This window comes from Corvus cornix, unplaced genomic scaffold, assembly GCF_000738735.6.
Source record: "Corvus cornix cornix isolate S_Up_H32 unplaced genomic scaffold, ASM73873v5 scaffold1, whole genome shotgun sequence".
Taxonomy (NCBI): Eukaryota; Metazoa; Chordata; class Aves; order Passeriformes; family Corvidae; genus Corvus; species Corvus cornix.
This window is the reverse complement of record NW_024108678.1, coordinates 111,526-134,254: the sequence shown is the minus strand read 5'-3', so window position 1 is coordinate 134,254 and position 22,729 is coordinate 111,526. Positions and strand designations below refer to the sequence as shown.

Genomic DNA, 22,729 nt, shown 5'->3' with positions numbered 1-22,729 from the left:
GCTGAGGGGCCGCCGCCGCTTCCCGCCCTCCGGGACCGCCCTCAGCGGCCGCCGAGAGGTGCCGGCGCTGGGCCTCGCTCGCCCGCCCTTTTGTCGGGGCCATGGAGAAAGAAAACCGGTTTAAATTGTTCGTGCCGCCGCGCCTGAGCGCTGGGCAGGTGTCTGCGGGCAGATCCCAGGTGAGCGCTCGGCCGCGGGGCCGCTGAGGGCGGCCCACCCTCCCCCGGCCGCCCCCTCGGGCTGTGCTGCTCTGGAGGCCGTGGCTGAGGAGGGGGCGGGGGTAAAGTGCAGGGGCCCTTCCCCGGGGACACGGGGCCAGTTCTGTGCCCGGGGAGTGCCCCGGCAGAGCCCCGATCGGAGCACACACACACAGCACGGGCGGGACGGCTCCTGCGCTGGACTAATTTCTGTGCATATGCCTACACTGGTGCCGGGGTACTATCTTCAGTCTGAATTTCAAAGACTTTTGCTTTTATTTTATATCAACACTGAAGGGAATTATCTTCTCGGTCATCTGCTCTGTACTGTAACTATACATCACCAATGATAAATCCGCGTTTGATACGGGTAATTCAGAGAGTGAGCAGTGCCCCACTTAGATGCTCACACTGGCGTTGATGTCTTGCTCTCACCAGATCAAGTGTGCAGTGAAAATGTTCTGTCCCCACACTGAGTTATTGGAATTCAACAAGTTATTTTTTCATGTCGAAGCTCCTTATGAAATATGTTGAGATTCAAACGGGGTATTCTGACAGCAGATGAGCTACGCTGTTTACAGGACGAACTTCTGTGACTTAAAAACCTTGTTAAATGATATTTTCATTCTGAAACATAATCAGATATGGTTTAGAACTGCCCTTGGAAGTAAAGCAAAAAACAGATACCAACTACTGGTCTTCAAAAAAGTAATTTGGCTTCCTGAGTCCTTTACCATGCACCAGTGCACAGACAGGCAGGGGCTGCTGAGTTCCCTGCATTGAAAGCTTCTCCTTTGGCCACAGTCTATAAAGCAAACTGCAAAAGACCCACAGTTCTATAAACCAGTGTGAAGTAAGAAACAAGCGAGTTCCAAACCCATTACCAGTACCTTGGGCTTTGAAAATTGTGGGCAGCTGCTTTATTAATGAAAAATTATTTTCCCGCATCATCTGTAGGTTTTTTTTTTCTAGATTTAATAATCCTTCTGTACAAATCTACCCATAAGAAACTAATTTTTAAATTTGTGCAGGGTTTTAACAAATACTCGGATGATGGTTTTAAGTTGCCATTCGATATGTCGAACCGTGGTGAAATCACTGATTCAGGTAAGACTAAAATAACCATTTGCCATCCACGTTCTTTAAATTTTTTTAATATTGTTGAGTTTTAATTTTTGTGAGTAGTCTCACGGTTTCATATCTGTAACACTGTTAAATACAGTTTCACTGTTACTTTTTTTAGAAATACATTGATCAAAATATCTTCATGTTTCAGATACGATTTCACAGCAAGTAAAACTTTGCTCTGAAGTGGATGAAGAGGTCAGCTAAGTATCAACTCTGCATATGTAATTTCTTGGGGTCTTTTAAATTTCTTCCCAAACAGTGCCTAAAGCATTATTCAGTAGATAGTGCTAAAGGAAGTAGTCAAAAGAGAATAATGTTTTCTGTCTCCTGGTTAAAGCTGAATCACTTAGAGGAGATATTTGTGATTTAGTGAACATGCCTGGAGACAAATCTTTGAAAGTTGATTTGAAGATTGTTTGTTGTTTTTTCTTTTTTTGAAGTGTCTGTGAAGTGTTGAGTTTTAATCAGAGTAAGATTTAAACACTTAAGTATCCTTGTAGAACTGGTTCTGAATAGTATCTTGAGGGGCAGAAGGTTTGATGTCAGAGTATTCTTTGGAAAACTGAAGTAGATTATCCCAATTGCCTTGTCTGGCTTTATTTTATCTATAAAACAATGAATTTAGTGATTTCCTCAAGCATTGGATTCTTTTCACAGCATCTTTACCAGCATATTTCTGCTTTAGCACAACTCAGTAAAGCTTACTTTTTTGCAATAGCTTCTGTACTTTGCAGCTACGAAACTCTTTTTGCTGCCACAAAATAAAACACATTTCTTGCACTCCTCCTGTTGATTTTCATATCCCTGACAACTAGACTTTTTTTAATCCTAGCAGCTATTAAAGTCCCATCAGGACTGCCACAATATTGTGATGCAGCCAAAACAAGGATGGTGATAGGGGGCATCGTAAGTAAACCAAACTGCCCAGTGGGCTTGTGTGCTGCTCTTACCTGCCTCGAACACTGGTGCAGTGCTGCTTGTACGAGGCTTTCAAGGTGTTCTGAGAGCACAAGGGTGGGTGGTTTTTCTTCCTGCTCCGTGTATGCCGTAACGGCCGTATCACAGGTACTCTTGGGCAAAATCTCTGAAGCTGCTTTTACTTAACTCAGCAGTGTCTGTCAGAAGGAGAGGAAAGAAATGGTGTGAAGAACCTACGAGAAGGAATTTTGGCTCCACTGATAATTCTAGAAAAACTTTTATTGATTTTGGTGGACTGCATGTCTTTAAGACCATCTATTTGGTGATGTCTGAGGGCACTTTGGGGTATTTCATTGTGTTTGTGTCTCCTATGTGCTCTGTAATGCCTTTTGATACATACATAGTGGATGCACAAAGATTTTAACTTTGGCTTCTGATCGTATATAAGCTTATATCACCATCTGTGGAAAAATATTACTCTTGTAATGTTCCTAAGAGATAAATATGTTATCTACAACAGGATTAATTAAATAGTATTTGAGGTTAAATTGTGGAACCCATTTTAATAGAACACAGAAACAACGAATGAATTGTTCTCAAAACTCTACAAAGAGGCTGAGAAGATCAAGCAGTGGAAATTGACTGTGGAATCAGAGCTAAACCAGAAAGAAAGAAAACTCCAAGAAAATATAAAGATTATTGAAGCACAGAATAAAGCCATTCAAGAACTGCAGGCCAGTATTGTATAATGTACATTGAGCAGATGAAGTTAAGTGCTTCCTGATTTAGTATGACAATATTATTCGTACAGTTAAATATTAAAGAATGTGGCAGTTTGGTTTGTGCCTTGAGAAAATGGTTATTTTGAGAAGGTGTGTGCTCCTGTCCCATGTGAATGTGTGTATACCTGTAAGTGTCTCAGTTGCTGGTAAATTGTTGTTCATTACTACGTCTTTCATGCAAAAGATGATTCAGCATGTAATACCAGGTAAAACAGACTTCTCTCTACTGATGCCCAAAATTACTTTTCATTGTGGGATTTGAGAAGTCAAAGTGTACTTCTAATATATTTTTCAATAACAGTGTCTTTTTTGCATTTGTTCCCTATGAAATTAGTTTGAAAATGAAAAACTCCGTTTAAAACTGGAAGATGAGATATGTGAAAATAAAGATCTCTTGAAAGAGTAAGTAATACAACCAAATATATATTTTTGTGGTGAAAATAATCAGTTTTCATGTGGCCAGTTTCATATAGCTGCTAAATTGTGAAGGTCATTTACTCCTTAGGTACCTAAAGTACTGTGCACTCCTGTGAAAACATATGGTATTTTTCCCTCTTTTAGAACCACTGCTTTGAGGCATCTGTGTAATCTGCTCAAGGAAACCTGCACTCATTTCACAGAGAAGACCAGCAAATGTAAATGCTTTTTTATTTTTGATTTATGGGAGTAAATGTACTTCTAGCTTGCTCTAAATTCATGAACAGAAAAAAGTTCTCATGCTGTCCCAGATATGTTTTCCAGTTGAGATCAACTGGATGGCTCTTAAAATGAGAAGTGACTTTTAAGTAGCTCACAAAATTAGAAGTGAAGCCACAGGTCTAACAGAGATTTGCTTTGTAATGCTAAATCCAGAGGATTTTTGAAGCCAGTATAATTGTTGGCTCAAAGGTTCCAAGCCTGGGAGCTGTTTGGGTGCCTGAACACTGATACAGGTTTGAGGCAGTGTCAACACCCCTGATTAGCCACTGGCAGCCCCTCCATAGCAGTGCAGGTCTCCTCAGGTCTGGTTGGCCCATTGAAGGTTCTCAGTCCCATCCAGATACTGTGAATATATTAAGACATACGAAGTGGCACTTCATGCCTGTTTTTAGGCTGTAGAATGTACTCTAAATTCCCAGCACTCTTTAACAAATTTCCAGAGCTGGCATTTCCTCCTGTTTGGAGCAGTTACACATTTGTGGGGAAAAAAGGTCTCAAACCCAAGGCACAATGAGTAACTAGAATGCTTCTCATGAAACTGAGCAAGCCAAGACAGCTGGATAACTTAATGAAGTTTAAATTCCTGAGGTTTTAAAACATGTTCATGATTGGGAGTTTTACTTTATATGCAATTTAGAATTGTTATTATAATCTTTAAAATTTTATTAACTTGATCCTGGATATTTAAGAAGTGCCTATTTCTTTTTAGCCTTAATTCTAGAAACACCTGTATATAGATGTACTGTTCTTTTTTGATAGCTGTGTTTCTTATGTTCTCTTCTACAATTGTTTTCTTATGGAAAAATAGTATCAATTACAAAAGTGAAAGGAAAGAAGGAAAACTACAGGCATGGAGTTGTTGCAATTTTATAATGGCAGTTCTGTGGCCATAGGTATCTCTGCTGATAGGAAGAAATTCAGTGGTAAACCCTACATTACAGTTTATAAAATACTAACAGTTTTGATACATTATTATTCAACAACATTAATACTATAAGAATTAATATAGTTACATAAATTGATCGAAAATTACACTTTTCACAGAAAAAAATACATTGGGAAGGAAATTTAAAAGCTGAGCTTGCTTAATGTTTCAATACATTTTCCCTAGATTATATAACTTTTGGCACCCTGTTTCATAATGACTTCTTTTAATAAGTAAAGAGTTGGTAATTCCTTTTTAAATTCATTATGCTGATTAAGGATAATGACTTGGACAGCTGGCGTTCTTTTTCAAAAGAAAAACTTTCTTGTACATTCTTGCTTTGATAGATGAGCAGGAAAAAGAAGAAACAAGACAATTGTATGATGAGCTTCATAGCAACATGGAAGTAAGTATCAAGTAAGCTTGATAAAAGGAATGTGATTTATGTGGGTATGCTGAGCTGAGTTACACGTTTATGTTGGGATACTATTTGTATCCTCATGTGTGTATCATGTCATGTGTGATGCAGGAAGTCAGGTTTTCAGTCCCTTTCAAGAATTACTTTTGTATTATATCAAGCACATTCACTGGAGAAAGTGCAGCAGTGTGTGGGATGTAGATCCATGTGATCTGTGTGATATGTGCTTAGTGCTGGGTGACTGCCAGAACTTCTGTCTTCTTTTTGGACTCCGTTTCACCTACCTGGTGATTGAGTGGCTGAGGTTGGCAGCAGCCTCTGGAGAACTTCCAGGGTTTCCAATATTGAACTTCAAATATTATATTTTGTTTTTAGAGACTGACAGTGGCATTTGAAGAGCTTCGTGTGCAAGCAGACAATGACAGATTGGAAATGAATTTCAAATGTGAGAATTCTGTTTATTGTGTTTATGGTGCTGGCTTAACAATTCTGTACTTCATAGCTTTTAATACACATGCAGTGTCAGGACAGACAGATGTGAAGTGCTCAAATGGTGGGCAGGTCACACTGAAACACTGGGACCCTCTTTTATTCATGCTGCCTGTATTCACTGCCTGGCCCCTTCTATTGTTGTTCCACTGGGCCAAATTTGGAACTTTATTTTTCAAATAGGCACTCAAAGTCCAAGTTTTGACTGTGAAGTACAGTCTAGAGAGCAATACTTATTTGATGTAGTTAGTTTATTTAAATGATAATGCACTAGTGTATAGCTACGGAAACTTTAACTAAATGCTCTCACTCTATATGTATAGGCTACTATGTTCCTGTTTCATTTTCACGTGTTCTTTTCTGTTAGTTTCTTATAACAAACATGGAGTAATGAACTAATTCTGTGGAAATCAAAGATATTTTGATTATAAAATCAAACATTGCCTCAACAGTTACTCTTAGGAAACAAATTGTACAGCTGTACAATTACAAGCAATTGTAAACTGGAAGTTGTATTGAACTTAGAGTATATTTCAGCTAGAATGTTAACTATGGATATTACTGTATCTTGAAAGTAAAAGAAGAAGCAGAAAAAGTGGACAAGTTTGAAAAGGAATGCAAACTGGAAGTCAGTCAGAAGGAAAAGCAGGTTTGCTCAGTTTTACCATCTAATATGTACAGCTTTATTTGTGACTAAGGGGCAATGCAAGAACCAAAGAGTGTTTCTGGGCATTAGTAAAAAAGACAAAAATAACAGCTGAAGCTGCATTTAAGTCATATTCTGCTAAGTTTAGTGATGTTTCAGTACCTTTAGTCTACTGGAATTCATGGTTTGATTTTGAACTGGAGAACTTTATTATTTAGAGTAACATGAGTTGATCAATATTTGGCTAAGATCAACAGCTTTATCTAACTTCCTGACAGCAGTATGTCTGCTTATCATACCTGGGATACAAATGAAAATGAGTATCTGTCCCTTTTCCAGACTTCAATATGATATTTCTTTAATTTTGCTAGATTTCAGCTCTTACCATGCAGAGAGATGAAAAAGATGGTGTAATAAAAGACATCAAGGCTCAGCTGCAGGAATCACAAAATAAGATTGCTGACTTAATAGAAGCAAAATGTAAGAGTTCTGTCTGCTATGTTTAAATGTAATTGTTTACAGAAGCATAGGAAACAGGATCATGATAATTTTATTCTGTTACTGGTCAGCAGCAGAATTTTGGGGCCTTGAAGGCCTTATTTTTGTTTGGAACAGAAGCTGCTTATGTGGGATCAGGACTGGCAGGGTAGTTTTTAGGGTGAGTGAAGCAGTGAGAGCTTTTGAAGATTGCAAGGGGAAAATACATTGTTTGAGTTTTGCAAATTTACAGTCAGGCAGGTGCCACTGAGGAAACTTACTTTTCAGAACTTGATTTTCAATATTTTTAAGCCATCTATATTCAAAGTATTTATAGTATATGATATCAGTACCTTTGGTCTATGTTAAATAAATGTATGTCATTTTGCATTTTTAGCAGCATTTTTTAGTAAATATCCTGTTTTTTTAAAATATTAACGTACATCTTTTTTGCTTAGTACATGAAGAAAAAATGTTAAAGGAATCCCAGGTCAGTCAAGAACATTTGAGGGCAGAGCTGGAAGAGGCTAAAATTTCATTGCAAAAGGCAGAGGTACACCTTGCTTATAGTTTTACAGTATAAGTAGACTAGATAAGTATTTGCATAAATAATTATGGATACTTTAGATGTGAAACAACTGTGGCTGTTTGTTGCAAAACATGTTTAGAAATTTTTTGTATTTGTATTTTTTGAAGGTTACTCAAAAGAGCTTAGAAACCGAATTCCAGACTACAGTGAAAACATTAATTCAGGTCACTGGAGAAAAGGAAGCACAGGAAGAAGAATGTAAAAAAACTAAGGCTTTGCTTGCAGCCCTGACAGAGGAGTTTGAGATTTCTATTGCCAATTTGAAAAGCTTGCTGCAAAAAGAGCAAAATAGGTAAATTAAAGAGTTTAAATTAAAAGAGTCATCTTACAGGTTGCAGTTTATGACAAAATCAAGAACAATTGGAAATGTAGCTGAAATTTGGAGGTTTTTTGACACAGTGGTCTAAATGCAGAGAATTTAATGTATTTTTTTTTAATTTGTGCTGGTCGATAATTGTCTATAAAAAAAGTAAATTTTTGCCCCCTCCAACTTTCATAATTCTGTCTTTAAGAAATACAAATTTCTGTAAGTACATATTTGCTTACTTTTATGTCTGCTGTTCTGAAGCTGTAAAAGTGAAATTTGATGTGTGTTGAGGGCAGCTATATCATCTGCCTGTTGAAAGGTAATTGTTTTTCAATAGTGGTAAGAATTTATCTTATTGTCCTTTAAGTTTCAAATGCAATGCTTTGTACTATACATTCAGGGTTTTTTAAATTACCATTTTCTTAGATTAGAGAAACATGAAGATGAGTCAAAGCTGCTTACCTTGGAGCTCCAAAATAAGTCTGCTGAACTGGGTAAGGCTTGTAGAAAGGCAGAAAATGAGCTAGGCAGTAATAAAAATGTTTTCTGCTGTTTTCTGGAAATGGACTGTCTCTATTGCTTGGAGAAATGATCTTACAGTACCTGTACCTGTCTGGAATGCTTAAATTTATTTTTACTCATCTGACTCCCTTTTCTTTGGTGGTCATTGATACTGTCAACAGCCAAAGGGCAGTGCTATGCAGAGCTCCAATGGTATGTCCATCCATGCATGAATTCTCATGGAAGTAATTTTGGTTTCCAGCTAAAACCAGTAGCACTGCAGGTGCCAGGAGTGATTTCTGTAGCTTGTAGCAGAGATCAAACCCTCCCATTAAGGTTTCTGTAGACCCTCCCCATGCTGGATGTGGAAGGACATTAGCAGGGATTTTCTTTAAATACTGCTTCGATATCCTGTGGTTTCTAGGGATGTGCTCCTTAGTCCCCAGAGTAAGAGATTTGCCTTCAGGACTGTTTTCTTGCTGTGCAGCACATGACCCTAGATCTCATCTGACAGATGAGAAATGTAATTGGATGTCTCTGTATACATTGAGGGCATCTATAGAGAAGTGTTCAGAAGTGAACTGCTAATGCTTGTCTAGAACAAGGCAAGATGAGACCTGTGAGAATTGAACACCAAACACGACCTTGGTGTTGAGTACTTGCAAAAACCAGTGTTGTGAATGTGCACATAGAAAACATTTGGAAGTTAGTAATAACTGGTTTCCTTTTGCAGCATATCCATGTGAGTACCTTCAGCAGTTCAGGTTTTTTTTTTTTCTGGAGCAATGCAGATGCATCAATACTTGGAGAATACTCTGGTCTTACAGTCCATGGTTTATTTGAAGCTGTAATTGTGGAGCATATAATAGGCTCTGAATTTTATTTAAGATAAATTTCAGATAAGTTTCTCTTCAGATATAGATTTGCTAATGTCTTTCTTAATCCTATTTCAAGTCTACATTTAAATTAAGTCATAAATTAGCTTCACAGTTTCTGAACTTGATCCAAGAAATTTTGAGAACTGGGTATTACAAAAGGATAAATATTTTATACTGCCTGCTAAATATGAAAAATTATTTCCGTTCCATTAATTTTACATTACATGTGCTGTAGAAGAGATGACTAAACTAAAATGTGACAGAGAAGTGCAACTTGAAGAGCTGTCAGAAACTCTGGTAAATGTTCATTTTATTAGTCTTATAGCATTTTCTCTTCGTATGAAATTCCTCTTGCTTTGTAAGTATCTTAAATGCCATAAATAAACACAGTCTAGTCTACCTTAACATTTCTGCTAAACTTCCTCACACACAATTTCAGTGTTTTCTTTGAAGAACTTGTTTATTGCCACTGTTTTTCTTGTCTGATGTGTTTTGGTCTTTCTTGTCTCCTATGTTTTTGGTTTTTCTTGTCTCCTGTGTTTTGGTTTTCCTTGTCAAGATTTTTAGTTATTTCCTTCTTCATTCATGCATATTCAAGTGCCACTCCCTCTGGATATAAAGTTTTCCCATTTTTTTCTTACTTATAGGAAGGTAATTAGCTCTGGCCTCTGTGAACCCTACTGTACTGTGACACAGGTCCATTTTCTGTCATAGAAGTCTAAGCTGTATGAAGTATACTCTTAATAGACGTTTATTTTCATTATGATTTTATATTTACAAGTCTAACAAGAAACTGTATCAACTAAAGTTAAGATAGTGTGAAACCAGGTGTGCATTTTTCCATGTCTGCTTGTTCATTATAATCTGTGCATTCAGTGTGCAACTGAGTTTCACTAATTTCCTAAAATGGGAAAATTTGGGTTTCTACTGAAGAAGGATCTTGAGGCTACTGTAGAAAATTTGTAGACAGAAAAATTTGGAGAGAGAAATGAAAATGCACTCCAAATCAGAGAGGTCTGAAAAAGGGCAATAGTAACATGTTTTTATAAATAGTGAAGTTACACATCATAACTTGTATACAAGTACATAAGCAATAGCACAGAGCAGTGTCTCACCTGAACTGCTCTGCTCGTAACAGTGACAGCAGATCCTCTATCCTCCTGTACAGAGGAGCCTAACTGCTGCCCCTTGCATTCCTACAGTAGCTGTACTAAGGATGAGGACACAGCCCTGTTGATTGCCTTTCTATTCTGACATATAGTACTGGATGTTTATTTAATCTTTTTAATTTAGATGAATGCAAAAGCGTATGAAGTCTGAAGCAAATGTCTTTATTTAAAATTATGTCCAAGGAATCTAATTTAGTAATTTTGCAGATTAGTTAATTAGACTCACAACAGGGGACATGTACAGCACTGGTACCAGAGTTTACTGTCTCCCACACCACTTCCATATCCCACCAGAGATCTGTAAAGATACAGTCTGGATAATCCATGACATGGATGTTTAGTGTTTGGTTCTTCTGAAAGCCTTGTGCTGTCAGTTAATGTCTGATAACTTTCAGGAGTTGTAGTTTACACACATATACTCAAAACTCTTCCTTTTCCTTTTGCAGAAAGAAATCCATGATTTGAAAGTACAACTGACTAGTACAGCTGAAAAGGAACAAGATTATTTAAAGCAGCTTTTGACTCTGAAAACAGATCTTGAACAAGAGGCGTATGACCATTTTGAAAATATAGTATTTAATATTTTTGGTGCTATATAGAAGTTACTTTAATACACAGTGAAATGAACTACGATTGTTTTCTAATGAAAATTTTGAACTGCATAGTATGACATTAGTTATATATTTACATTTGCAATTGCACTTTCTCTATTTGTATGTATTCTATGGAACATGCAGTTGTTCCATATCTCTGTGACCTACTTAACAAGAAGAGAAAGTTTCTGAATTAATTGTTAATCCTGCTTTGAACTACATAATCTTCAGTAACCATTATATTTATATAAAAGTTGACTGGTTATCTTTCCTTCTTCTGTCACCTTTTTGTATGACTGTGATTTTGTTGCAAAGCTTATATTTGTAGATAAAGGCCTGGACTTTTTTCAGCATGGAGTAACGCTTGATAATATGTAGATTTAACTTAAAAGGAGATTTCAAAATGCATGTTCTTATTCCTTTTGGCCATTTATTTTAAATTAGGTTAAAGAATGAACAACTAACAGTGTATCTCAATAAGCTCTCACTAGAGAAAGAACAAATAACACAAGAGAAGAATGGTGTAGCTGCAGAACTCAAGAAACTGCAAGAAAGACAAGAGGCAAGTTGTAAACTTCCAGCTTTTTTTAAAGGACAATACTCAATTTGAACTACAAATCAGATGGTAAACTGCAACATGACATGGTTCTGTAGAGTATTTGAACTATGTTTTGTGTTTGATTTGGAAAGGAAGTGTATTTACACTTGTGAATAAGGCAGACCAGTGTGCTTTGAATGGCTTTGAATTTTTTTAAGAAGTCACTTTTAATATTATTTCTTTGCTGACATGGGTCTTTATTTAGGATAGTAAGAAAAAAGAAGAAAATACAAAGCAGTTAGTTGAACACCTAGAAGAGGCAAATGGCCAGCTAAGGCAAGTAAAAACAAATATTAATATCCGATGTTGTTAAAGGAAGTAGACTCACATAGTTGTGTTCATATGCTGCTTCATGTGATTTTTTTGATAAATGTTTTTCTAGATTATATAGCTAAACAGAAACTACTCAGTATTGCTGTTGGCCAAGTAGAAATTTTCTCAGATTAGAAATACCTATTGCTACAGGAACAATTTTTGCCATCATTTTATATTACATAGAAAGAGCTGTCCTATTTTGCATTAGACATCTTAGGTGTGAAGGAAATGAAACTAGCAATTCAAGATTATGGATTAAATGTGAAAAGGCAAAACTGGCAAGTGTTACTCTCTGCAGAAGTCTCTGTACCATCAGTTCAATAGACAGGCAGCCTCCCATGTTTCATAGCTGCATTATGATATTCCAGGTTAGGATGTATTTTCCTTAGGTTAGGTGGAACACCTTTTCCTACTTAAAGTATAAACAGTTCACATATTGACAGTATGCATGCTGCTTCATTTTAAGAACATTTTCATTGAGTAGCTCATGAAGTTCCTATCAACATTAGCAGCTCTTTTTAGAAAATAAAATACGGGTTTATTAGCAGTACTGAAAAGAAGTTAAAGGTAATAAGTAAATATTTATTAATGCTTGTTAATTTGCCCCTTAGAAATGAACTGGAGTCTTTGAAGGAGAAAATGGCAAAGACAGGTGAAGAGATTAAAAGTAAACTGGATGAAAGAGAAGAAAATGTACGTCACGTCATTTGTCATGAACATATATAACCATAACCTGTAGGACAGAATCTAAATGTAAAATGTTTGTTGGGATTTTTTCTGCAAAGCTCTGCCTGGGGGATGTGATTTCTGCCAGAGGCTTTCTTCTTTCACAGCTGCTGCCAGTTGTGTCATTGTGTGCCCACATGGTGAGCCCTATTATTTTAAAAGACAAGGACAATCACTGGGATGTTTAGTCTTTGCTTGGAAGTCTAATATTAAAGATTTGTTAGATTTCAGGCAGAGAACATGCTTTTCTTTCATACACCCACTGACTGATGGATGGGCTCTGGATTAGCTTTTTATATGTAATGTGAGTTTTAGCTTAAATAGATTCAAATATTTTTACTTTCTTTCTGTAGTTTCAAAGCAACCTGGATTTTTTAGCACTAGAATGGATTTCAAAATTTCATTGTAAAGGTCAAAGATTTACAATTGTCATTCCAGTTTAAAAGTACTGAAAACAAAATTTCAAGAAAGGAAAAGTAGCTGAAGATTCTAGAAAATAATTGGGAAAACTCGTTTTTTCATGGATTGTAGGGAACTTCATACAAGTTAATTTTTAATTGTGAAGATACTGGGGTTTTTTTCTTCTTCTTTCTTAACTCCACAACCACTAAGGAACTGGTTCACTGCTATTAATTAACGTCTTGTAGTACTTTATGGCTAAAACTCCAGTCATTGTAACATGTCAGCTTGTGTTTAGTCCCACTGGAATAAACCAGACTGGTGCAAATGCATGTTTGAGAATGTTGACAGGAATTGCTAACACAGGGAGTAATTTTTAGGACTTACTAATTAATGTTCGAAATATCTCTTTCAGATGAATAATTTAAAGAAACAGGTGGAAAATAAAACCAAATGCATTGAAGAGTTGCAGCAGGAGGTGTGTAGAGATTTTAAGTCACAAATACGTAAACACATGGTATTTTGGGGTTTACTTTTCAACATTTTTTGTCTGCTGTGGTATCTTTAGACACACCTTTGTAATTTTAAAAGTTTCCTTTCTTATCCTAACTCTGAATAAATTAAGAAGTCATCTTTGGAATGACTTGATTTGTTAAATTATCCCTAATTTGAAAAAAGCAATTACAAAAACAATAGCTTTAATAAACTTCTACTTTTTTCATTTAGTACGTAGTATTATTTATGTACTTGTAATAAGGACCTGTCTCAATTACCTCTAGTAGAAAAGAATTCTGCACTAGCACAAATTGTAGTAACTTCACTGTAAAAATACGTAACTTGTATTTTTTGTCATGACATCTTCACACCTTCTGTCAGCAGCACTTTAGTTTTAATTCCCATTCTGCACCTCATTTGTTATTCTCTGTTGATGCCCAGGAGGAGCCTTTCATAAGCTCATGAAGGAACAGTACTATCACAGTAATTAGTTGAGCATTCTTTTGTTTGGAAAATTGTTCTGGAACCTGAACTGCAAAACAGTTATTTGCTTGATGAAAGCTGAAATTTTGAAGATTCTGACATTCTTGATGCAGTTAAACCTGTACATAATTCTATTAACTTATTAAAGTACAGTGTTTGTTTTGTTTTATTTCAACAGAATAAGGTGCTGAAAAAGAAAATTACTGTAGAAAGCAAGAAAAACAGTATTTATGAAGGGAAGGTAGGTTTAAATAACACCACGTAGAAGATGAGGTGAGTGTTTTTAAGTCCCAGTGTAACTAATGATAATACTTGTTAAATACGTTCTGAACATGTTTATGGATCTGGGATACAGGGTTTGCAGGAATGAGCCCATAATTTTTAGAAGATGCTTCCATTTTTAATCATTGGGCACTGACTATTGGATATTTAAAAGAGATGGACTTCACATCCCAAGGAATTAAGTTTCTAATCAGTTCCTTTCTTTCTTTTCTTTCGTTGATTGTGGACTGAACAGGGTTCAGTAACCCCATTGTAACAGAAGAGTATTTAAAAGACATACATCTATTATTCACTTTAGGCTGTTCTTTAAATGTGCTTTGCAGTGGTAATCCCTCTGATGGGAATATTGTGTCCAGCTTTGGGTACTGCACTTGGAGAAAGAAGTGGACTGTTTTGAGGATATTCATGTGAGAAACTTAAAAGGAAAAACTGTAATCAAAATGCACAGCTGAGAGGAAAATGTACCATAAAACCTGTGAAAATCTTACATAGATTTACAAGAGAGGGAATAAAATCTACATCTGTATTTGTGTTTTCCGAGGAATTCACAGCATTTAGGGTGGCTACTTGGGGCTGTCTTCCACATTGTCCTGTTGCCATTGTTTCTTTGAGTATTTTCTAACTCACTTCGGGCCAAAGTTCAAATCTTTATTCAAAAAAGCTGAACTCTAAATAGGAAACACTTTAATATAATATACCTGAAAAGTAACCGGGTGTTTCCGCTCAAAAATAAGAGGTAAAAAAATCATTAGCGTATTAATTCCTAAACAAATAACAGCAGCAATTCTACATTCTCAAAAGGTGAATAAATTGCAGTTAGAGATGGAAAATATGAACAAGCAACATAAGGAAGCAGTTGACATCTATCAAAAAGAAATAGAAACAAAAAAAGTGAATGAAAATAAACTTCATGAAGAGGTGAGAGGTGTTAATTTTTACTGCAATTTTAAATTTTTTAATATTTAAAATGTTTTTATGGAGCTTTATTGGCCAGAGTCCTTTCAATCTTCAAACATTTCAATCTTATCAACAGAAATGGAACTTCTTGTGTATGCCTGTGAGCAAAGCTTTAGTACATTAGGTACATAAGCTGAAGTATTTGAATATGTCTTTGAAAATAAGAACCCAGTTAAATTTTTTTTTTTTTGAGATATCATTCAAAGAAAATTCTACTCCTGGTATAAAGTCAGCATAGCTAAATTAGATTATAACTTCTCCCGTATTAGTATTTTTCTGCCCATACGTTTTTTGATGGTAATGCTAAGAAATGTTAGGACAGAGTGCTTGAAATGGCCTTTTGGCTCAAAGTGCACTTGTCTGCTATGGATGTACCTTTACTCTCTGTTTATTTGCCCATTTTAACTATCTGCATGAAAGATGTCGGATTTGAAAAGGATCTTAAAAGCAAGTGAAGACTAAGTGAGACTACATACTTTGCACCCGTAGGGGGAAGAAGAAATGAAACTATGATGCCTTAGGTTTTAACTTTTATATTTTTCAAATTCTGTACTGCTTAGTGTGTCACTCTGAAAGTTCCTGGTAGCCTGTTAATTTCTGCTCTTGTACTAGGTGGACATAACAAAGCCTCTCTGGGCCTGCTCTCCAAGGACACTTAGGGTGTCCTAGGCCCAAAAGTATAAACCAAAGAGCTGCTAAGGGGGGGGGGGGGGGGAATAAGCTGAGGGGAAAACTGAAGCTTTAATTGGAGAATTAACCCTGCTACACAAATGAACCAAACCTATAAAAGTGTGCAGAACTCGTGACCTGTTGTCCATCTTGGGTCCATCTTGGCAGTGGCCTCTGGGCCCCAGGGGGTACCTTTGAAGGCCTTTCAAATAAATACCTACCTTTATTCCCCTACTCCTGTCTAGTCTCTGTTTCTAGGAGGCCTCTTAAGGCATCAAGATTTAAAAAAAATAAATTGTTATGTTTTTGAATGAAATGAAATTTATCACTAACAGGTAGAAAAGATGCGGTTGCTTTATGATGAAGCAACAATGATACAGAGAGAAACTGATATCCGATGTCAGCATAAGATAACTGAAATGGTGGCACTTATGGAAAAACACAAGGTAGGAGATTTTACTGATTGCTGTGATTTGTAATGTGTGATACCATGTTAAGAATCTTTCAAAAATGGAAAAAGGCCTGAATCTGGGAAAAGGAAGCTGAACACATGCTTGACTTTTCATCATCTAAAATCAAATTCATTTTCAGATTTTGAAAACATGCATATGGGCAGAAAAATTCCATTTATCTAAATTTATAGGATGAAATTTTTTTTTTTTAAATTCAGACTTCCTTTGTTACCATCTGAATGCAGTATTTTTCAGTATCAGTTTTTGGCCTCTTTCTCGGAGGAGATTACTTAGTGACTGTTAGCAGTTTAGCTTGACACATTTTAGTTTACATTTCTGTTACTCTCTTTTGCAGTATCTTTAGCAGATACCATTAATAACAATAGCACGGCTGGCTCTCATGTGCTGAACACGTATTGCTGCATGGAGATAAAGCAGTCCACAAAATAACACTGCATCGAGCATTTTCTGTTTTACACTTTCTGCAGAAGCATCAGTGTTTGTCCGTGGTGCTTTCTGAATCTCCTCAAGAGCCTGGTTGAAAAAATGACTGATGTTTTAAGGGGTAGATCTATAATTGTAACATTTAGTCACATGTTTTGAATTTGTTGTTGGTTTGGTTTTTTTAACACAGCTTGAATACGATAAAATGGTTGAAGAAAGAGATGCAGAGTTAAAAATATATAAAATTAAACAGCAAAAGCAGTTATCATCAGAAAGAGCACTGGTAAGGAGTACTTTCCAATATTAAATGATTCAATGGAGGGGCTGATGTCCTTGAAGTGTAATGTAATTATAAATGCCATATTTTACTTCTTCCTATTTGATACTTGGGGATGGGTTAACTGTCTGCTTTAGTGGGACTGAACAGTAAAAATCAGCCCACTGTTTGCTTTTATTTTCTTACAGATGTTATTCTGGGCACTAAAAACTCCAAAATGTTTCTAAAAATAAATTGGAGTAGCAGTGTGTTTGTGTCTACTCTTCCAGATAGTGTGTCATGTTCTGACTTCACAGTTTGAATAGGAAACTTTTGTTTTAAATAGTTTGATTCTGCCCTCTCACCCCTGTTCTCCCAAGTGTTTTAAGGTCTTACCTTGAACACTTCTGGTCAAGTACCTGTTTCTGATAGTACTTCAGTCTTTTTTAAACAAGCTAAAACAAAGCTTCAGGTATAGGGTTGAAAAACAAATAGAATTATGTTTTGTTTCTAATGAGTATACCTGTGTGCCAGTTTGGGCAAATTTGGAAATATATCCTTTGAGAGAAGGCACAACCACCCCTCCTCCCACCAGGTTCGGGAAAAAATCAATTTTCCTCGAAGGAAAGTGAAAGAGATAAAACTATTTATTTAAGAAATACACAGGAAAAGGATACTAATGCTAAATAATAAAACCTCTCACTGTAGAGAGAAAACCTGGGAAAGTTTCAGAGTCCTTCTGTAGATCTCTTTCCCCCTCCTTGGAGCTGGGATGAGGTGGTGGGCCCACCTCCAGGGCCAAGGCCTCAGTGGAAGGTCCTCCCGATGTATTCTGATGTTGAAACAGTCCAGCAGAGAAAAGGGGAAAAAATGAAGTCCCAGGAGAACAAAAGTTCAACTGTCTGTCTCTCTCCGGAGAAAAAGAAAGCCGAAAGCTGGCTGGAAAGCAAGCTGCTTCCTCCCGCTCCCGCCGCTGCAGAAGCAGACAGGTTTTGCCTCTGTGTCCTTGGAACATGAAAACAAACTGCAAACTGCTTTGAAAAAGTATACTTTTCTCTCTCCCCTCTCAGGCTCAGTTTAAAGGCATAGAAAGGCACAAAATTAATTTCTGGGCATGGGGCAGTGATATGGGATACACATCATAAAGTCACCCCAAGACAACCTGTTAATTACTGTCTCACTTTGGACTGTTTTCTTTTTTCTGGGTTGTGCATAGTTAACCCTATCCTTTATTTAATTGTTTTTAGGAAAATGAACTGTCATGTTTGAAAAGTGAACTGTCATCCCTTAAGGAACAACTGAAAGCAGAAATTGAAGAAAAGGTGGAGTTTTTTACTAACTGAGTGGTGGGTGAGACGTGTGGTCTGGGCTTGTGCTCTGGGAGAAATTGTGTAAGAAATGAAACTGAATAGAAAAATAATGACTTTTGAATGCTGCAGTGGTACTAAACCTGTCATATATTTGTGTAAACTTTGTAACAGTATGATTGTAGACTGTGTTCTGTAGTTACACCAAGAAGATTTTTAACAACTGAATGGAAATAAAATGCTTACTTCCTATCACATAACTCTTTTATAGGAGAATCTTGTAAAAGAGCACTCTCGAAATATGAATCCTGAAAGTGAAAAGAAACACAAGGTAACTTTAACTTTTTAATTCGTTTTAGAATTCAGTCGTATTTATATGTGTAGAATCTAATTGAAGCGCCATGATAATTTATTTGCATTCAACAAAAGACATTGGGACATTGGAATGCTTTTAACTTAAACCTTTTTTAATTTTAGAAAATACAAACTTATGTTCCTGAGACTCCTAAACCTTGTTTAGATCTAGATGGTGAATCTATTAATGTAAAAAATAAAAAGTCTCCAAATTATATTCCTATGGAAGTCAACACAGTGAAAAAGAAAAAAAATGCTTCCTTTGGTACCTGCAGAAAGCCCTTTGGGCTGTCCAACATTGGAGGTTTGTAGCTCCTAACAGTGAATTTTTCTTGTTGCATTTTTCTGACTGTATTTCTTACTTCTCTGTAGATGCTTACTTATTTTTTTCCCTGGGATAAGAAGGGATCTTAAAGGGTGAGACCATTCCATGGCGATATTAGAGAGCAGTTTGTGGAAGGGCTCCCAGTGTGTCATTTTTCTTGCTCAGTTACTAAATTTCTCCATTATTATGGATCAGTAGCAATTCCTGTCCCAGAAGGATTGTGAATTTAATAATGTCTCTAGAATTGTTTTACTTAGTCTTAAAAGTGTCCATTTGTAAAGGCACTTTTTTCTCTATGGAAGAGAAAAAAGCTTATATAGCTGTAAAAATTGTCAAAGTATCAAAGTATTCCTGACTGCAGAACTTACCCCTCTTCCCTGTCAGGAGTTCTCTTGTGGTTTTCATTTTCGAACAATAGAATCCACTACCATTTTGATGTTATCTTTCTGAAAAAGGACTGCACAGGACCATTGCAATGTTTCTCAGAAGTTTAACTTCTGGTGAAAAGACTATTTAAGTAAAACCAATCTTGATGTTGCTATCAATCTTTCTCTGAAAGCGTTTTCCTGCAATTTTGTTTGTTTCCATTTTCTTAGATGTTTGTTACAGTCCACATGTAGTGGCTAAAGTTCAGAATAACCTGAGTTTCTGCAGATAAGCATAAAAAACTTAGATACAATGTGCCATGAAATTCAGTTCTTCCACAGCTTCCTGTTCATTCTCCTTGTTTGGCACCGAAAAAGGATATTTCCATCCCATCCCACTTTGTTTGGGTCTTTGCTTCACGTTTGGATGGAAAGATAATAGTTCCACTGCATCTCTCAGGTGTCTTCGTGGACACTCAGACCGTAAACTGGGTCATGAGTTTGGGTTTAGATTCTATACTTAACCCATTATAGGAGAAGGGTTCACGAAGGACGTCTGGACTTCAGGCGTCTCTCTTGAAAGCTGTTTATTGCATAGGCGAAGTTACAGCATTTCAGGGAGTGGGTATCCAGAGCCAGCCCTACAGCTGCCAGCTCCAGCTGTAGGCATACCTGAAGCCACTTTCTGTTCAAGTTACAAAGCATTCTAGACTTTTCTTTGCAGAGTATCTTAACACATAACAACCAATCAGCACCATACACAGTACCTTTACATTTGCCTATAGCCTATCGTAACTACTACCATCACCATATTATAGTCATGATTATCCAATCACACGAGTAAGGAAGTTACAATTTAAGCTTACAGTGGAAAATTCTCAGACCTCTCTTTTTCTTCCTGCATCGACATTTCTTGTTTGCCTGCCATACCTCTCTTTTTGGTAAAGACATGTTTTCTATTTACTTATGCTCTTCTTGAGACTTATTTACTTGGTGAAAAACATATTCTTGCTTGTAGTCACATCCCTTTGTCCTACTCCTAAAAATCTCCTTCCAACTCATCTCCAACCTTTGCCTTCTCAGTTACTCAGCAATCACTGTTTCAGCAAAACATCTTTTACTCTATATCAAAACTTGCTTTCATTTCTATCTCATCCCCAGTTTCTACTTTCAGAGATCTTTCTGCCAAGCCTACATATCTGTGAAACTTTCTTACCAAACTTTCATCTTCTCCAACACCCCATAAAATAGAATTTAATAATTTTAAAATTTTCTTTCCCAGACATATATTATGAAGACTCCTCCAACAGATAAACTGCAAAGTGGAAGAATCACAAACCTGCCTTCAGAGCAGAGCATGAGGAAAAAGCAGAAAGTGCTTATCCGACTGGATAGTGAGTCCGAGAGCTCTGAGCACAGCGACCTCCTGGTAAGAGTCAGAGAACAAATCGTGTACTGAACAGTTCTTTGTGCTCACTGCTGTGTCTAAGAATGGAGATAAAGAGTTTGGGCTTCCACAGTCAAGCAATATTTATGTGTATATTTTTACTTAATTGGTTCTTTCTGGAATTGTAGTTGTATGTACATAATTTACATTCTTTTTATTGAACTGTTATGCCTCATAATGACATCTTAACTTTTTTTTTTTCATAGTTTAGTATCCCTAGGGGGAAATAAAAAGTACTTTTTAATATAGTGTGACTAAGTAACTTTTTAATTTATTAGAGCATAGTCTCGGAAGAAGAAATGTTTAAAAAACTGTACAAAGATTATCCTCAGGCTTCGCAATTACATTCCACAGCACCAAAAAAGGTATGTTAGCCTTTTATAAGATTAAACCAAACAGTTAACCAGATTGTTTACAGAAACTAATGGGTGGCTTTATTTTCCTTCCTAGGCACCAACTCCATCCAATGTGAAATCTCCAGGCTCTGCACTGAAACTCAAAACCATGAGGAGAGCGCGCGAGGCAGGATGGACTGCCATGTCCAAAATGGACAGGAAAAGAAAAATTAAAGAAGTTGTAAAGTTCTTTGCCTAAAATGCAGAAGTACCCAGTGCCCTGGCATTACTTCCTAGTGCCACCACGGGGTTGTTATTCTCTCTGAGTTAGTACTTTGTTGCATTTTTCTGTCATACTCAGTGTGTGTAATACTATGTTCATTTCCTTTACACACATAAACTTTATAGATCTGTAACTACATCCCCTTGCAGAGCATTTCCCACCTTTCCTCCCTTGTGCTGCAAAATGTTGGGACACAAATTAGTCAATTTTAAATCTTAAAATAAATATAACTACATAGAAAGTTGTTTCAAAGCTGTTTCTGGCATTAGAAATTCTGGTTTTAAAGAACTTCTGTTCTTTAAATTTACTCTGTTTTTCTTAATACATAATACTTAGTGAAAGAAATATCGCTGTTAACTGTATGCAGTTTTACCTGAAGTCCTCTTGCCTTTTTCCTGCATTTTAACTGCTGTTAGACCTTTCTTTTTAGACTGTTTTGTTCTCAGTATGTTAAAACAGTTTTGAAACTTCTAAAATTGAAGTTTCAATAGATTTACTTGTATTCAAAAAGATTTCAGCTTCATAAGGAGTAAAATATGCATGTTGTAAGATTGTGAAAACAGTGTTAAGATGTCATTAAATTGTTTATCTGAAATATAAAGTGTGGGACTAAATGTTGTTGCTTTAAATATTTGAACACAGACAGAAATCACCAGGCAGCCTTCCTAAGGACCAGCATCTTCTGCCACAGAAGTGTAAGGATAGATTAGAACATCTATTTCTGTATTAATCCTTGGTTAGTCTTAGTTTCACCACAATGACAAACCCTACTTCAGAGTCTAGAGATAACAAGAAAACTACAAGTACATCTTAAAATACAATGGAAAATCAAAATCCTAGATTCATCTGAAGTGGGAAGCAAAACATATGTGTTGCATTCTTTTTGTGTAGTCTTAGGGATAGGCCAGTGGTTTGGGTTCCTTATGCTGGGCTGTTGAACAGTGATGTTACTAAGATTTGTTATTGTATGTAACTAACAAATATTGTGCAAAGATCTGGAAGAATATACTGTGCTTTCCCCATGCGCACTTGAAATTAAAATTTGAAGTCTGTACTGCCCACAGCTAGACTCAAACAGTAAATAATCAATTAGAACCTTGGTATTTTCAGGGACATGAATCCATGGTGTATCACATAATTCTCCTCATACCATGAGTGTGTCCTGTGAGGTGCTGTGTAAATCACCTGAAAAATTACAAAAATATTGCCAGCAACACTCTCAAAAGCTTGCAGGAAATGCAAACAGTTGGGAAGGGTATAAAATCATGTCTGCCTGTTTCTGTGCCTGTCAATGGACTGAGGGTCCCCGTACTTGTTGCCATGGCAACAGCCCACAGTTCCATCTCCCCGTGTCTCTTTCTCTGGCACCTGCCCCTCATGTCCAGTTCCATTGCTGGTTGTGGACCCAGTTCTGTCGCTGGAGCACCCATGGGGCCACGGGAGAATCCAGAGAGTGAAAGAGACCAAACTCTTGGGCTCAGACACAGACAGGTCCACGGGGGAAGGAAAAGTGCAAGGAAG

General features: G+C 36.7%; 1 protein-coding gene across 5 annotated transcripts; it reads left to right on the top strand.

Annotated features, from left to right (window-relative positions):
- The first annotated feature begins 6 nt into the window (after positions 1 to 6).
- SYCP1 (synaptonemal complex protein 1) lies at positions 7 to 21,809 on the top strand. 5 transcript variants are annotated; one of them, XM_039572397.1, is made up of 28 exons: positions 10 to 179; positions 1,229 to 1,304; positions 1,474 to 1,520; positions 2,813 to 2,977; positions 3,360 to 3,427; positions 3,587 to 3,660; positions 4,997 to 5,055; positions 5,443 to 5,512; positions 6,132 to 6,205; positions 6,574 to 6,682; positions 7,138 to 7,232; positions 7,376 to 7,560; positions 8,002 to 8,069; positions 9,190 to 9,251; positions 10,570 to 10,673; positions 11,161 to 11,278; positions 11,520 to 11,590; positions 12,241 to 12,322; positions 13,170 to 13,232; positions 13,911 to 13,973; positions 14,816 to 14,932; positions 15,976 to 16,086; positions 16,727 to 16,819; positions 18,040 to 18,114; positions 18,371 to 18,430; positions 20,426 to 20,572; positions 20,869 to 20,955; positions 21,041 to 21,809. In XM_039572397.1, exons 1-28 carry the CDS (start codon positions 102 to 104, stop codon positions 21,182 to 21,184), a joined length of 2,565 nt encoding a protein of 854 aa, XP_039428331.1. In that variant the 5' UTR covers positions 10 to 101; the 3' UTR covers positions 21,185 to 21,809. The 5 variants fall into 5 exon arrangements, with proteins under 5 accessions (XP_039428335.1, XP_039428331.1, XP_039428333.1 ...); XM_039572399.1 differs by lacking the exon at positions 2,813 to 2,977; XM_039572398.1 differs by lacking the exon at positions 14,816 to 14,932.
- The last annotated feature ends 920 nt before the right edge of the window (positions 21,810 to 22,729 follow it).